This window comes from Dryobates pubescens, chromosome 8 (genome assembly GCF_014839835.1).
Source record: "Dryobates pubescens isolate bDryPub1 chromosome 8, bDryPub1.pri, whole genome shotgun sequence".
NCBI classification, from domain to species: Eukaryota; Metazoa; Chordata; class Aves; order Piciformes; family Picidae; genus Dryobates; species Dryobates pubescens.
The window spans coordinates 33,572,274-33,587,478 of NC_071619.1; the positions used below are offsets into that span (position 1 = coordinate 33,572,274).

Consider the following 15,205-nt stretch of genomic DNA (forward strand, 5'->3'; position numbering starts at 1 on the left):
GACTTTATCACCTGTAAACTGAAAAAATAAATATTACCTTCAAGTATCTTTCTCTGACATGTGTAAGAACAGGTTCTGATGAGCCTGCTCAGTGCAGTGGTGCACTCAGTCTGCGAGGATCTAAGAACGGCTGACCCCCAGTCATCTCCTCTTACTTCCATCTTTAAGGAAAAATGAGGAGGAGACAGGGAGTTAACAAGTCTCTTGCCCATAGAGGTGTAATGAGAGCTGAAGGTCACAGGGGAAAGGGAATCCAACCAGGAAAACTGGGAGGGCAAATTTAGACTGGATATTGCTTACAGTGAGGGTGGTGAGACCCTGGAACAGGTTGCCCAGGGAGATGCCCCCTCCCTGGAGGTGTTCAAGGCCAAATTGCATAAGGCCTTCAGCAGCCTGGTCCAGTGGAAGGTCTCCCTACCCATGTCAGGGGAGTTGGAAACAGATGATCTTTAAGGTCCCTTCCAACCCAACCCATTCTCAATCTGTGAATGAGTAGCTTACACCCTGTTAATGTGTGTGTGCAGAGATCCCTTCAGTGAAAGGGAGTTTTTTATTGTTGTTGGGGTGATTTTTAATGGATAATAGGGTAGAGGTTTTGCTTTTAGCCAGGTGTGCATGTGAACTTTGCAAAAAGCTTTAATAGGGATCAAGAGCTGAAGTGAAACAGATATTAGTGCTAAAGAAAGAAATTACCAAGTTGAAATAATGCAGGAAGGTAGTCCTGAGGATTTAGATAAACCTGGTGTATCCTTGAGACTCTGGGAAGTTTTCTTTTACACACAGTTGTATCACATCTTAATTCTGATCATGTAAAAATCCCTGTTCTTCATGTTAGAGACAAGTTCACCACAATGGATTTGAGAAGTTTTGAGTAGGCTCAAAGAGGAAACAGAACAAAGGGAGAAGCTGGTGGTAAACTTACTCTGGAGCTATTAAGAGTGGCTTACAAACAGCTTTCAGCAGGCTTCCCAGCTGCAGTGGTACAACAGTGTTTGATCAACCAGGCATTACTGTGTGTTCTGCCCTTGCTTTAAAAAGAAGTTCAATCCTTGAAGGCTGAAATTCTGGAGGTATTTCAGAATTGTTACTGGCTGGTTTTCTATACTTACAGCATACTGATGCATATGTATAAAATGGATACTTAAAGTGCCTGTTTTCTACCAACACAGAGCTTGACTATTGACTGCTTTAAGTATTACCTAGCTGAGAACTGATTGTGAGTTTTTTTCCCCATTGATTCCCACCCCCCTCCCCCCAAAAAAACCAAACCACAGTCCTGTCTGTATCACTTCTGAGTGGATCACACTGGAGACCCCTAAAACATCCTTCTGAAACACAGGTATAATTTAAAAAATTCCTTTACATTAAGGGTGGTGAGACACTGGAACAGATTGCCCAGGGAGGTTGTGGATCCCCCTTCCTGGAGATGTTCAAGGCCAGGGTGAATGAGGCCTTGAGCAACCTGCTGTAGTGGAAAGTGTCCCTGTCCATAGAAGGAGGGGTTGGAACTGTATGATGTTCAGGGTCCCTTCCAACCCAACCATTCTATGAATCCTTCTAAAACAAGGTGTTTAGAAGCCATCCTGGCTGATGGAAGAGAACTGAGCTCCTACTACCCTTTGAGCTGAGGTCACCAATGTAGCTTGCTAGAGTTTTTCATTCATTCTCCTCCATCTGGGAGGAGTATCCAGGCCCTGGATTTGTTGTCTGTTGGGGACAGCACTTTGCATTTTTGCAATTCAGTGGTCAGCCCATGTGAGAATCCTGCCCTGCTTTACTCCTCCAATGGTAGCACAGAGAGGGGAGGGAAGAGAGAACAGTTTAGAACTGTATAGATGTATAACAGCTGCTAAGATTTAAAGTTGGAGCTCAGTGATGGCCAGCATGGATGCCAAGTATTGAGTGTGGGGGAGGCACTAATTAATGCAGGAGACTTGACTCAAATGATTAAATTGTTAATTTTTTTTTTTTATATCTATTTTTCAACAAATAAATCTTCATTTCACCTTATGCTCTGTGGCTTGCTTCTTTAAGAGTTCCAGTACAGCACAGACAACAAAATGCAGTGAAAAAAAAATAACAGGCCCAGAAAATGCCTGTTGGAATAGATAATGCCACTGAGTGGAATGATGTGACCCAGCTTTTGAGGGGAAAGAGGCCTCAGGGTGTGGCTTCATTTAACCATTAATTTTCCTCAGAGAGACCTAGTACCTGCCTTCTGGTAGACTGAGAGGAAGATTGAACCAGTGCAGCAAGTTTTCTCACCCTTTGGACTGAATCAAAAGGGAGCAAAAAGAGAAGTGGAAGAAGCAGGCGCACAGGCAGGATTAGAGACCCGGCCTTCAGAAGAGCTAACTGGCCACCTCAAGGACCTACATGGAGGAATACAGGTCTTACAAAGAGCAGTTGAGGGAACTGGGGTTGTTTAGTCTGGAATAGGCTGAGGGGAGACCTCGTTGCTCTCTGGAACCATGAAATTACATCTGAACATGAGGAAAAACTTCAGGGGTGATGAAGCACTGGAACAGGCTGCTCAGAGAGGTTGTGGAGTCTCCTGAAATAGTCAAAACCTGTCTGGATGTGATCCTCTGTGACCTGCCCTAGGTGATCCTGCTTTAAGCAGAGGTGTGGAACTTGGTGATCGTCAGAGGTCCCTTCCAACTCCCACCATTCTGTGATTTTGTGACTCCTCTCACCCTTTTCAGGTGAAACCTGCCCTGCAGCAGAATTAAAGCCCCTTCAGACACTAAGCAAGCAGTACCTAGAACACAGAGCAGTGCCATGTGAACTGTTTTACCAAAACAGTGACCTCCATCACTTCAGCAAGAACCAGGAACTGCAATGAGGAGAATTTAATCCATACATTTCAGGTAGGAAGCATCAACCAACCCCTGTTACACATTCTTCTATAGTAGCAATTATGTTCAGCAGCTTCTTGCATTGTCCTTAAGTGGTACAGAGCAGAATTTGGTCTGTTTTGCTCAGGGTGTTAAATTTTAAGCTTTCCAAGTTAGAAGTTGGACATTCAAGGAGTTTTGTTAAGGCACATACACCTAAGAGGGAGAGGGGTGGAAGAATCATGCTTCTAGATTATCTGACCCTTCATTGAAAAATTCATAGTATCAAAGCTGACTTCAGAGGATTCCCAGACAGAGAAAGGTTCCCATTTCTATGTTCTACAAGTAAGCCCCCAAAAGGTAACTAAAATACTGTGATGCATAAAAAGCAATGTTAATTACTATGTTGAAATGATTTCATCCTTATCCTAGCTGTAAAACACTACATTATGAGAGGAGATGTGTAAGTTGGGTTTGAATCCATTTTAGAATGGCACCACCAGATCCTGTGGTGTCTGATTTTCATTAACTTGCACTTGGAGTAGTAGATTTTGGAGCAGCTCATAGAGGAATCCTTCCCAAGATGAAAGCAGCAACCATTGTGCCCACTGAGCCTTCCCTGCTGAGCCATTCTTCACTTCTTCATCTCCACACTGTAGAGATCACAACGCTTCTGGCTTAGAATTGGAATTTGTTGACGTATTTCTGCGAGTTTCTTCAGATCTGCAGGAGGAAGAAGAAAGAGCTATTAGAACAGCAGCCAAAAAGGAAAGCTCCTAACCTGCTCTGAGGTAAGGCAGAGAAAAGAGCAGCTTCTGTGGAGAATGGGCACTGCAACTGGGTATAGCCAGAGCTCAAGGAAGCCTTAGAGTTGCTCTGTCCTAAGGTGGCAGCTTCCTCTCAAGTAAAGAAACTGGAAAATTCTAGTCAAGGGCTGCTTGTTCTTGCTTTAGCAAAGCCAGAGAAGAGATGGGAACACTGCTAGGGGCTTTAAAAAAAAAATGTCTCTCCTTAGTCTCATGACCTGTGCTCAAGAAAGCAAGCAGGAAAGAAAAAGCCCAAAGGCTTTACTCTTACCTATATCTGTGTATACAACTGTTTCCTCAGCCCCAGCTTTGGCTATGACTTCACCCCTGCAAAATGAAGCACATTTGTTCACAGCATTAACAGAGGGCTCAAGGCATCAGTCCAGTTGCTGCTGTTTGTACAGAATTGAGTTCCTACCCTTGATACCTACAGCTGTAAAGACAGGCTGTCCTAAAAATAGCATCATAATTCATAACTCTGGCATGATAGCAATGGCTTCCAGGCTTTATGTCACACAGTTTATATGTGAAATATGCATACTTCATGTAAATATGTTTCCAAAGATCAAAAATCAGGGTAAGGACAACTCTGAGAGCCATAAAGAGCATGCACCATACCTCAAAGAAACAGCTTCACTAAGGACACCCATACATGGCAAAGACTAACACCTTCCTCTTTCAGATGCCTTTCACTAGGAGTGTACTACTGAAGGTTATCTATCATGTCTCCTACTAGGTGCTTTAGCACTGCTGTCATCATATAAAGTAAACAGCAAGACACAGATCAAGCTTTTCTTACTTTGCAATCATCCAATGAGAACAATCAGTGGATTCATTTGAAAGAAAAAACTACATTAAGATTTGGTCATGTTTGCTTTCTGTGCACCTGAGTGACTCCTGCTTAAGTCAGAGTATGTTTCTTATCTACCTGACAATTTCTTCTTGTTCTTTCTCAGGTCAAAGCAGTGCTGTTCTTTGAGGAAATGAAATAGCTTGGTGTAAGCTCTTTAAGATGGCTCAGTCCTGCACAGAGAGCTGCCATAATGCATATGTAATGGACTGAACTTCAGGCACAAGTTGAAAAGGTCAGCAGCTTAACTACTGCTAAATAGTAGTATTAAGGAGCTTTGCTACCAAAAAGAATACATATTGTTCAGCTAGTTGTAGCTGATTTCTTGGTTTTCAGTCAGACACTTTTTAAAATGATTTTGAGAATCACAGAATCACCAAGGTTGGAAGAGACCTCAAAGATCATCAAGTCCAAACTGTCACCACAGACCTCATGATTAAACCATGGCACCAAGTGCCACATCCAATCCCCTCTTGAACACCTCCAGGGCTGGTGACTCCACCACCTCCCTGGGCAGCACATTCCAATGGCTAACAACTCTCTCAGTGAAGAACTTTCTCCTCACCTCCAGCCTAAACTTCTCCTGGCACAGCTTGAGACTGTGTCCTCTTGTTCTGGTGCTGGTTGTTTGAGAGAAGAGACCAACCCCCTCCTGGCTACAACCCCTTCAGGTAGTTGTAGGCAGCAATAAGGTCTCCCCTGAGCCTCCTCTTCTCCAGGCTAAACAACCCCAGCTCCCTCAGCCTCTCCTTACAGGGCTATGCTCAAGGCCTCTCCCCAGCCTCATTGTCCTTCTCTGGACATGTTCAAGAGTCTCAAGGTCCTTCTTAAACTGAGGGCCCCAGAACTGGACATAGTACTCAAGGTGTGGCGTAACTAGTGCTGAGTACAGGGGCACAATGACTTCCCTGCTCCTCCTGGCCACACTATTCTTGATGCAGGCCAGGATGCCATTGGCCTTCTTGGCCACCTGGGCACACTGCTGGCTCAGTCTCATGTGATTTTTTACCAAGACTTTATGACATTTTTAAGAGTAGATGGAAATGCAAGACTGAAATGTGATTCAAACAAAAGGGATTTTTTAATCAAGAAAATCAGGTGGTTATTTTTCCACATTTTTTTTTCCAGAACTTACCATGGATTTACTACAGTGCTGTGACCCCAGGCAACATAGGATGCTTTTTCATCTCTAGCAGGAGATACAGTGGCTACGTAGACTTGGTTATCAACAGCTCTGTGTTCACAGAAAGATGAGGGAAGACAAACAATTCACTCTGACAGTCAAGCTATACATCCTCCTGAGGACTCTATCTAAATTGTAAATGAAGGTCAGAGAGCAGAACCTGGAGACAGAAGTCTCTGGCACCTGCTCCAGAGCTAGTGAGTAGAATGAATTACATGTTCTTAGGCTATGTTGCAAAGCTGACTGAAGCTGACCAAATGGAAGAAATAATACTGCATTCAGGAATCTCAGGGTCTATTTCTATCTCTAATTAGAGTAGTTCTCAAGCAGCTGGGTTTTCTGTCTACAGGTTTGTTTCTGTTTGTTTCTGTGTGAAGGGTGTTTACAAAGCCATGGGGAAAGGTCCTTGAAAAGGCATAACTATGGAAGGGCTGGCAAGAGTGAAGGATAAGCACTTCCTGCTTTTCTGCTTGACAGCATTTTTGTGTTCCATGCAAGGCTTGAAGAAGAGCTGCAGCTCCAATAGCACCACTTTTGATGTATTTGGAACACAAGAGCAGTTCAGTTTCACGTGCTAAAGCTCCCTCTGCAAGAGAGTAAGCTGTTAATTTGTTCTTACCGTCCCCTTTGTAGCAGTTCCCAATGAGCTGGTCCTGTGGTCAGGTTAAAAGCCCCTGGATATATCAGCAGCTGGCAACCTTTGTTCAAAGACAATTAGAACCTAACCATCATTAAATGGAAGATGCTTTACCCCAGAGTGGCCCTTCACATTGAGACTCAAGGTGAGCCTTCTCTGAAGTACTTCCCAACCTCTACCCCAAACAGAACCAAGGAGAGTCTGTCCATACTAGACACAGGTGATCAGCAAAGCCCTGTGACACATTGGCAGTGCAGGGATATATACCCATCTCCATCACAAATGTGTCTCAGGAAATGCTTGTCACTTTATTCAACAAGAACAGACACTCATTTGAATAGAAGTCTTGGCCACAAGATGCAGTTTGTGTTACTGGGTGAGGAGAAGTGAGCCTGATCATACAGACTGCCCAGCATGTACCACCCTGATCCAGCCCTGCAGAGTTCTGGCCTTGGGGTGACCCACCCTCACCTTTCTGTCCGTAGATTTGAGCCATCTCAGCAAATCTGATATCATAGCAGATGCCCAGGCCCACTTTGCAGAATGCTGTGCTCAAAACACAAAGAGACAAATCATATCTCTATCACAAACACACAAAAGCAATCACAGAACTCCCTGAATCCACCCTGCCAACTGTTGTTTCATGTCTCGGTATCAAAAGAAGCTATATTTAAATGCCTGCCCTTATCTGTAACAAGCAGTGGCTATTGAAGAATTCATGGTGAAAGCCTTTAAAACCAGCTACTTCCACAAAGCCATGTTATATCAGGTTTTTGTGTTGTGTATTTCTCTCTGATTCAGCTGTAGGTTTCTCAATTACTTTCTTTTCAAGAGAAGAAAGCACTCACTGCTCTTCATGGACTGAAGAAACTACAGCCATGGACTTTCTTGGAGCAGGAAGAAAAAGCAACCACAGGAGACAAGACTCTTTGGAGAGCATAGTAAACAGGACACAATTTTTGGACACTGGGGTGAGGAGTGGGGTACAGAGTAGGTGTTTTGCCTTTTTTATCTGATGTGATTGATTCAAGAATGTTGAAATGGGATTTACAGTTAGATGGCTCCATTACTATACCATGCTCAAACCAAACTATGGCAGTGTGGCTGTTTGTTACATGCATTCTTTTCCAAAACATGTTTTATAAGATGTAACTGCTATAAACATTTTTAAATGGCAGTTAACTTCTCATAAACAAATCAATAAGGACCACTATTTATTAAGCAAAGTGCCATGATATATGCTTCAACCCCTTTTACTCTGTCTTTTTGCCATCACATTGCCTTTAAATCTTCAGAACTGACACAGGCACTTGGGACAAACTTAAACTATGTTTGCCATGGTTGTCAAATCTGTAACATAAATATGACAGTCCCACAATCTATTGTCATGGAGAAGGAGGGGGAAGAGAATTCCAGAATGACTGTAGTGCTACTGTGGTAGAGCTCCTGAGGGCTTTTATTGTACTCACAAGTATCAAACATGGAAAAACTATTCCCCGGACTCAGTGTTTCAGACTCTTTGAATTGTATCTTCCCAGGAATATCAATGTCAAACAAATGAACCTGCAATTATAGTATGATAAAAACCAGTTAATAATCACAGAATCACCAAGGTTGGAAGAGACCTCAAAGATCATAACAATTTATCTGCTTAGTGGTTGAGCTTCTGTTAGGCATGTGTTACTCTTAGGCATATAGTTACTCTTGTCAGGATCCCAACGAAACATAGCTTACAATTCTGAGATCTCCTAAAGATGATTGAAAGCAATTTTCTTCCTTACAGAAATATATGTCTGAAGTTATTTTGGGAATTAAAAAAAAACAAAAAAAGGGGGGGAAAGAAAAAGGAAAAAGGATTTGCTTTTTACCACAATTTCCCCAGCATCTGGGAAAAGGCAGTTATGCCCTTCTGCTTTTTGTCATCCTCATCCAGAAAAATATTATCACCACTTTTGGAAGGGGTGTTTCCATGTCCCAGATGAAAATGGCATGCAATGTTGCTGACAGTGCACAGGTTATTATTAATGCAAGAATCTAATCATTCACATAATCTTTAGACACAGGCTAATTAAATTCTGCCACAATGCTGACAAAGCTTTTAATGATCAGATTCTACCATCTTACCTTCCTATGTTTTGCCAACATAGCACCGTCAGGCCCAAAGACAGTACATGTGTTATACAGCTTTCCACCATCCTCTTCTGGAATGGATCCTAGGTAAAGGCCACAACAAAGATTTTCCCTGCTGTATTACATGGAATTTTGATCCCATGGCACTAACAGACATTGCTCATTTCCCCCCTCAATAAGACAGTTACTGTGAGTTACCTACCTCCAACGAGATATATACTGCACTCCTTCGCAACTTCTGAGAGCTTTTGGGTCGAATCCCCAGGGATCTTCTCTGCATACTCCTTAAAATACTGGGTTCCATATGGAGAATTAAAGCATTCCTAGAATTAGGGGGGAGAAAGGGGAGGAAAGCCAAGTTAAAATCCAAGTAATGCCACTGCAAAGGCATGTGCTTGACCTATCAATGTTCATAGATTCATAGAATCGTTTGGGTTGGAAAGGACTTTGAAGATCATCTAGTTCCAGCCCTGCTGCCATGGGCAGGGACACCCTCCACTGGACCAGGCTGCTCAATGCCCTGTCCAACCAGGCCTTGAATACCTCCAGGGAGGAGGCGTCCATGACCTCGCTGGGCAACCTGTTCCAGTGTCTCACCACCCTCACCGTACAGGATTTCTTCCTAATAACCAGTCGAAATCTACCCTCCTCAAGCTGCAATCCATTGCCTCTCACAGTATCACTACAAGACTTTCTAAACAGTTCCTTGCCAGCTCTCTTCTATACAACCCTTAGATACAGGAGCTCAATAAGTAAATCAGGAAATATTAGGAGGCCAGAAAGACATGACAGAGCGAATGCAGTGGGTGTATTGGTGTGAATGTGTGAGAAACAGTGTATTAGCTAGGAGCACCACACAAGCTGTGAGTAATGAGGGTAGCACACTTATTAGTCTAGACTCAGCAAGATAATTAGGGATGTTCATCAGAACAATGAGCCACCTTCTACCTAGCTCATTTGACAAGTTACAAGCTAAACAGGTCCTCTCAAACCTGTGAAATTCTCATGCTTGTCCATAGCCCACAATTTATTCATTTTCAAAGGCCTTTTGCAAAAACATGCATTTCTTAAAATTACCTATTCTTTTGACAGAACAACCTTTTAAACATCATTTCCTCACAACTGAACAGTATCTGCTGTCCTAGGCTCTAGGTACAGATTTCTTACCCCTCAGAACTACATAATCTCTGACAGTAGAGCAGTTTAGATGCCGCAAGTAGGTGGCTAGTGGAACACAAGCCCTATGAGGAGAGACTGAGGGAGCTGGGGTTGCTTAGCCTGGAGAAGAGGAGACTCAGGGGTGACCTTATTGCTCTCTACAACTACCTGAAGGGAGGTTGTAGACAGGCGGAGGTTGGTCTCTTCTTCCAGACAGCCAGCACCAGAACAAGAGGACACAGTCTCAGGCTGCACCAGGGGAGGTTTAGGTTGGCTGTTAGGAAGAAGTTCTATACAGAGAGAGTGACTGCCCATTGGAATGGGCTGCCCGGGGAGGTGGTGGAGTCACCATCATTGGAGGTGTTCAGGAGGAGACTTGATGGGGTGCTTGGTGCCATGGGTTAGTTGTTTAGGTGGGTTGGATTGGTTGATGGGTTGGACGTGATGATCTTGAAGGTCTCTCCCAACCTAGTTTATTCTATGTATTCTATTTGAGATACACAGGATATCTACAACTCTTACTCTGCATTGTATTTGCCAGTTCTGTGAGGAGGTGAGACACCCTCACTCAACACCATTGCCCACTAAAAGGGAGCAGCTGAAGGCCACAGATAAGCTATCGAACAGCACCAGTGCCTGCTCTTCAGCAAATGATCTCCAGCAGAAGCATCTGCCTACGTTATTACCTTTGCTCACTGGAAGCTGTGACAAGACTCCCTCACCCCCAAATGAAAATAAACTAAACTCCCAAACAAACAAACAAACCCCAACCAACCAGCACAACCCCAAAACAACAAAACAACCCCCACAACCCACAAAAAAACCCCAAGAACACAGGAAAATAAAACCCACTTTACCTACCCCCAAAACCCAACCAACCTGTGAATAGCTCAATAAAAACTTATGCCTTAACCACTCAAGCATGCATCTTAACAATTGGAACAGGTTCTTCTGAACTGGAATAACTGAACCAAAACTGGACAGATGTCAGACATATACAGACACTGGGCCTGCAGGTGCCAGCTAACCCACAAGAGAATTTATAGATGGAAGAGGCAAGAAGGGAAGTCTCCAAAAGCTGTCAAATGACCTCAAGCTTTTGAAGGTTGGACTGAACTTGAAGGAAATGAAAGCAATGCTAGCTGAATCCACCTTCATCTTGCCACTTGCAGTGTCAGTGTCAGCAGTACTGAAGCCACAGGTTCAGGAGAACAAGAGTTCTGTGCAAGCTTGTGGTTGCAGTTCATAAGCTGATGCTCAAATAAAACTGCAGACTGTCTACACAGTTGACCTAGTCCTGTGCTCTCCAAAGTGCTAAGCATACAGATCTCTGATTTGCTTTCTACCAACTTCTAGATTGATAAGGATTCTGGTTTTATTTTCTTTCCTTTTCTCAGTATGACTTAAAAAAAGCCCAAAACCAACCAACCAAAACCCCAAAACCAACCAAATAAAAAACCCCACAAAACAAAACAACAAACTGTTTTGTGGAGGTGGGAAGAAAATATGCCATGTGCATGTCTTCATGCCAGGACAAAATTCACCACCCAAAAGTCTGTGAAACACTTTGCCCTTGTTTGACAATTTTTACTCTAAAAGCGTAAGTTAGCATTGGCAAAGTGAGCATCTCAGCTGCACAGGTCTGGAAAACTCACTGTCTGTACACATGACCTCAGTGCAGGAGGCCCACTCAGAATAATCAAAGGTCACATTTCCACCACAAGAGCTGTGTTAGCACACAGGAGCTGGGAAGGTTGCATAATGCTTTACTTGTGACAGCAGTATAAAACATTCAGATCTAAAGCTGACCCAGACAAAACTTTGTACTCCTTAATCAGATGCTGCAGAGCACAGAACTAACATGAAGAGAAGAAAAAAGCTCCAGGCTGCACTAGGCAAGTCACCTCGTTGCCAATGCACTCATCTGTGTGAAAATCCAGGACAGTAATCATGGCTGAAGTCCAAAAGGTAAATCAGAGATTATCTGCAATTTGAAGTGGCTACTTATGCTCCCACATGCAAGGAATTCCCAAGAGAAATGGGGGTTAATCATAATTCAGCCACAAATAACCTGCTGGAAATGTGTACAAACTATTTTGTTTCTCATGCACAATCTAATCTGGAATTATTACAGCAGAGAATCACCACACATCTGTTTTATCTTATCAACATTCTTTAGCTGAGAAATCACCTTTTCCTACATTTTTAGCACAGGAGACTATGACAAACATTCAAAGCACAGTTTTAACTTTGTGAATTCAGAACATAATGCTAATGGAATTGGCTGCAATTGAACCCAGCAAAAATATAACCAGGATCTCATCTCACAAAAAAAATACAACCTGCTTTTTACATTTCTTCCTCATTTCCCCCCTTCTCAAGTGTGCTGCTAGACAAAACCCCTGTTGTTTTCTTTTCCTGTGTTGAAGCCTCATCTAAGCTATCCAGAAAGAAGTGGGAATATATGGTGCATTAGTAATACTAGAAAGATGTTTCCAAGGGTTTGTGGTACAGGTGCTAAGTAGACCATGATCTTTACTCACAGGCAGGGCCACAATTTTTGCTCCTTTAGCTGAGGCTTCTCTCACCAGCTCACAGGCTCGTTGGAGGTTATCTGATTTAACAGCAGATACATGAAGCTGAATGAGAGCCAGACGGAAGTCTAGTGGCAGAAAAGAAAATAAGTTAGCCAGCACAGTTCCCCTTGGAAAAACTCTTCAAAATCTGAATTCACTCAGGACTATTTCAAATAAGCTTGCTCATATAATGACATACACACAAACCACTTCCAACTCATTTTGGGGTTTGCCTGGGAGTCTGTTAAGTCTCTTGGCACAGGGAGAACATTTAAACCTAGGCTTGTTGATGGGAACCATCCTTTGTCATCATTTTTCTCAGGTTTAAGATCACAGAATCACCAAGGTTGGAAGAGACCTCAAAGATCATCAAGGCCAACCTGTCATCACAAACCCCATGACTAAACCATGGCACCAAGTGCCACATCCAATCCCCTCTTGAACACCTCCCTCAGGTGCTAGTAACACTCAGCCCAGACAGCACCCAGCCCAAGCTCTGTTAGATACTGTGTGACACTGAAGGACACCACTAGTCACCAAGACCTGATTCTCCCTTCCCACTGTGCTACACATTTGGGGAGCTTCTTTTTGTTGTTCCCACTGCATGATGAACACTGTATGTACTATAGTGCCACTAGTAAACTGGATAATCTCAAAAGCACCAAGTAAAGGAATAGTTTGCTTTTATCCCCTCAAATCACACCTAGCTTGGGAAACAGATATAAAGAGGAAAAAAACAAACCAAACCAATAGAGAAAACATCTTTCCTGATCATTAATTTGCACTTTGGTTCTAGCCAAGTGACAGTTGCAAGTGTTATCAGCACAGTCTCTACCACAGCTAAGCAGGATTTGTATTTTCAGGCTTTTGAAGTACACAAGTAGAAGAGATCAAGTTTTGTGCAGACTCCTGGGGACATCCTTCCATGAATCTTCTAGTACCTTGGGCTGTAGGGAAACACATCCTAATCAGGTACAACTGTCTTATTTTTTAAAAAGGAAAGAGTTAAAATGCTCTGATTTCATTAACAAAAGTTTCCCAGTTGCAAAGCACCTCTAACCACTGAAAAAAATTTCTGTCTAATAGTCACCAACTTTATCTTCTTTAGGATAAAGAAAGGGCAACACAGCCTCAGTAAGCAGGGAAACAGGAGGAAGTGATTCAGTTGAGGATGAGATCAAATCAGGAACAGTCAGGCAGAATATCCTTCCTCCTACTGCAGCTTTCACTTCAGTAGCTGAGAAGGTAATTTTACAGAGGAAAATATTAAGTGCTCACTTTGCCACTCTAATTGTGAGAGACTTGATATTTGAGTAAACAAAGCTTCACTGAGATTATGAATAGATGTAACCACAGTTAGCTTCCAGATCAACCTAATCATACTAGGAATTTGTCTAAAATGATCCCATATTTAAGGAATTTCTTCTAGCTTAGATAAAGTGGACACCTGAAAGATTGACATTTCAGCATAAATTAACTTTTGCAAACCCCACCCCCCCAAAAAAACCCTCACACAAAAAACAACCAAAAAAACCCCTCTAAACCAAACCCACACACACACAAAACCCAAACCAACTAACCAAACAACAACAAAAAAAAAAAAACTAAACAACCCAAAACTAAGAGAATCTACTAGAAAAAAAAAAATCAAACTTCCTTTTCATTATGTTCACAACACCAGGAAATCATTAATCACACTTTTGCAATGTCTCAAGTTCAGAGTTTGTCACAGGGCAAAATTGAAACTCAGCTACAACAGAACACATACAGCTGTAGCCACAGTTTGGTTTAAAAACACTGAAATGTAGAATTATGGAATGGTAGGGGTTGGAAGGGACCCTGTACCTGCCCTGAACATCATTAGGTTCCTCTCTGCCCAACTCTCCAGCCCATCCAGGTCTTGCTGAATGGCAATGCAGCCTTCTGCTGTGTTAGTCTCTCCTTCCACTTTTTCATCATCCAAAAAAAATAACAGAAGCCCAAGATCACTTCTTCCAGCCTTGCTAAGATGTTTCAAAAGCTTCTTTAACAGCAACTCTTAGGAGAAGCCCGCAGCAAATAACTACAACCAGGTAAAAGTGTATCAAAGAGTGCCTTGTGCTTGTATCAGTATGATGCTTTCCTTAGAAGGGAAAACCAAACCAGCAGAAACTAAGCATATCTGATTTGTTTGGAGCACATTACTTCAGCAGAACATGACAGCAGTACCGAGAGAAGTATAGCAAGCATCTCCTAACAGCCCATAACAAAACGAGAGTGCCCAGGGCAGTGAATCACAGCATATCTGTGGCTGGAAGAGACCTTCAAGATCATCCAGCCTAACCTTTGATCCTGCACTGCAAGGTCACCACTAAATCATGTTCCTAGGCACCAGGTCCACATGCTTTTAAACACCTCCAGGGGTGGTGATTCCACCACTGCCCTGAGCAGACCATTCCAAAGTTTAATAACCCTTCCAGTGAAGAAATATTTCCTAAATATTCCTAATATCCAGTCTAGACCTCCCCTGGTGCAGGTCGCATCCATTTCCTCCAGTCCTATCGCTTGCCACCAGGGAGAAGAGGCTGTCCCCCTTCACACTGCTACAAAAGCTCGGGGGTAGCACCCAGGACTGAGGCCTTTTCAGTTCCTCCTGCGGATCCCGGAGAACCCTAACCCGCCCAGCAGCCATCCCACGGCCCGTCCCCGGTTGCATGCCCACGGCCAACTATGAAGGCAAGGGCCCAGTGGGGACAAGAAGGGGTCGGCAAGCCGCCGCGAACGGCACATAGGGGAGGCGGCGACTCCGCCGAAAGCCCCAAGGCGGGTGGGGAAGCCGGTAGCAGCCGGGGCCGGGATGCCGGAGCTAGGCTAGCGCGGCAAGTCCGTCCCCATGGCGGCTTCTGTAGCCCCGGAAAACGCCGGACAGGGCCGCGCGGCGGGAGGAAGGGAGCGCGCGGCCGCGGCGCCGCCACTCACTGGCCATGGCTCCACGCGCCGCCCGCATCCCCGCGCACCCGGCTCCTCCCCGACAGGCCCGAGCGGCCCG

The 15,205-nt window shown here is 43.7% G+C and overlaps 1 protein-coding gene across 1 annotated transcript; it reads right to left on the reverse strand.

Moving 5' to 3' along the window:
- Positions 1-2,443: 2,443 nt before the first annotated feature.
- Positions 2,444-15,205, reverse strand: NIT2 (nitrilase family member 2). The gene is made up of 10 exons (XM_054163818.1): positions 15,136-15,205; positions 12,145-12,263; positions 8,646-8,766; positions 8,438-8,526; positions 7,783-7,876; positions 6,785-6,859; positions 6,296-6,374; positions 5,629-5,727; positions 3,915-3,970; positions 2,444-3,560 (listed from the first exon to the last, which is right to left on the reverse strand). Exons 1-10 carry the CDS (start codon positions 15,161-15,163, stop codon positions 3,472-3,474), a joined length of 849 nt encoding a protein of 282 aa, XP_054019793.1. The 5' UTR covers positions 15,164-15,205; the 3' UTR covers positions 2,444-3,471.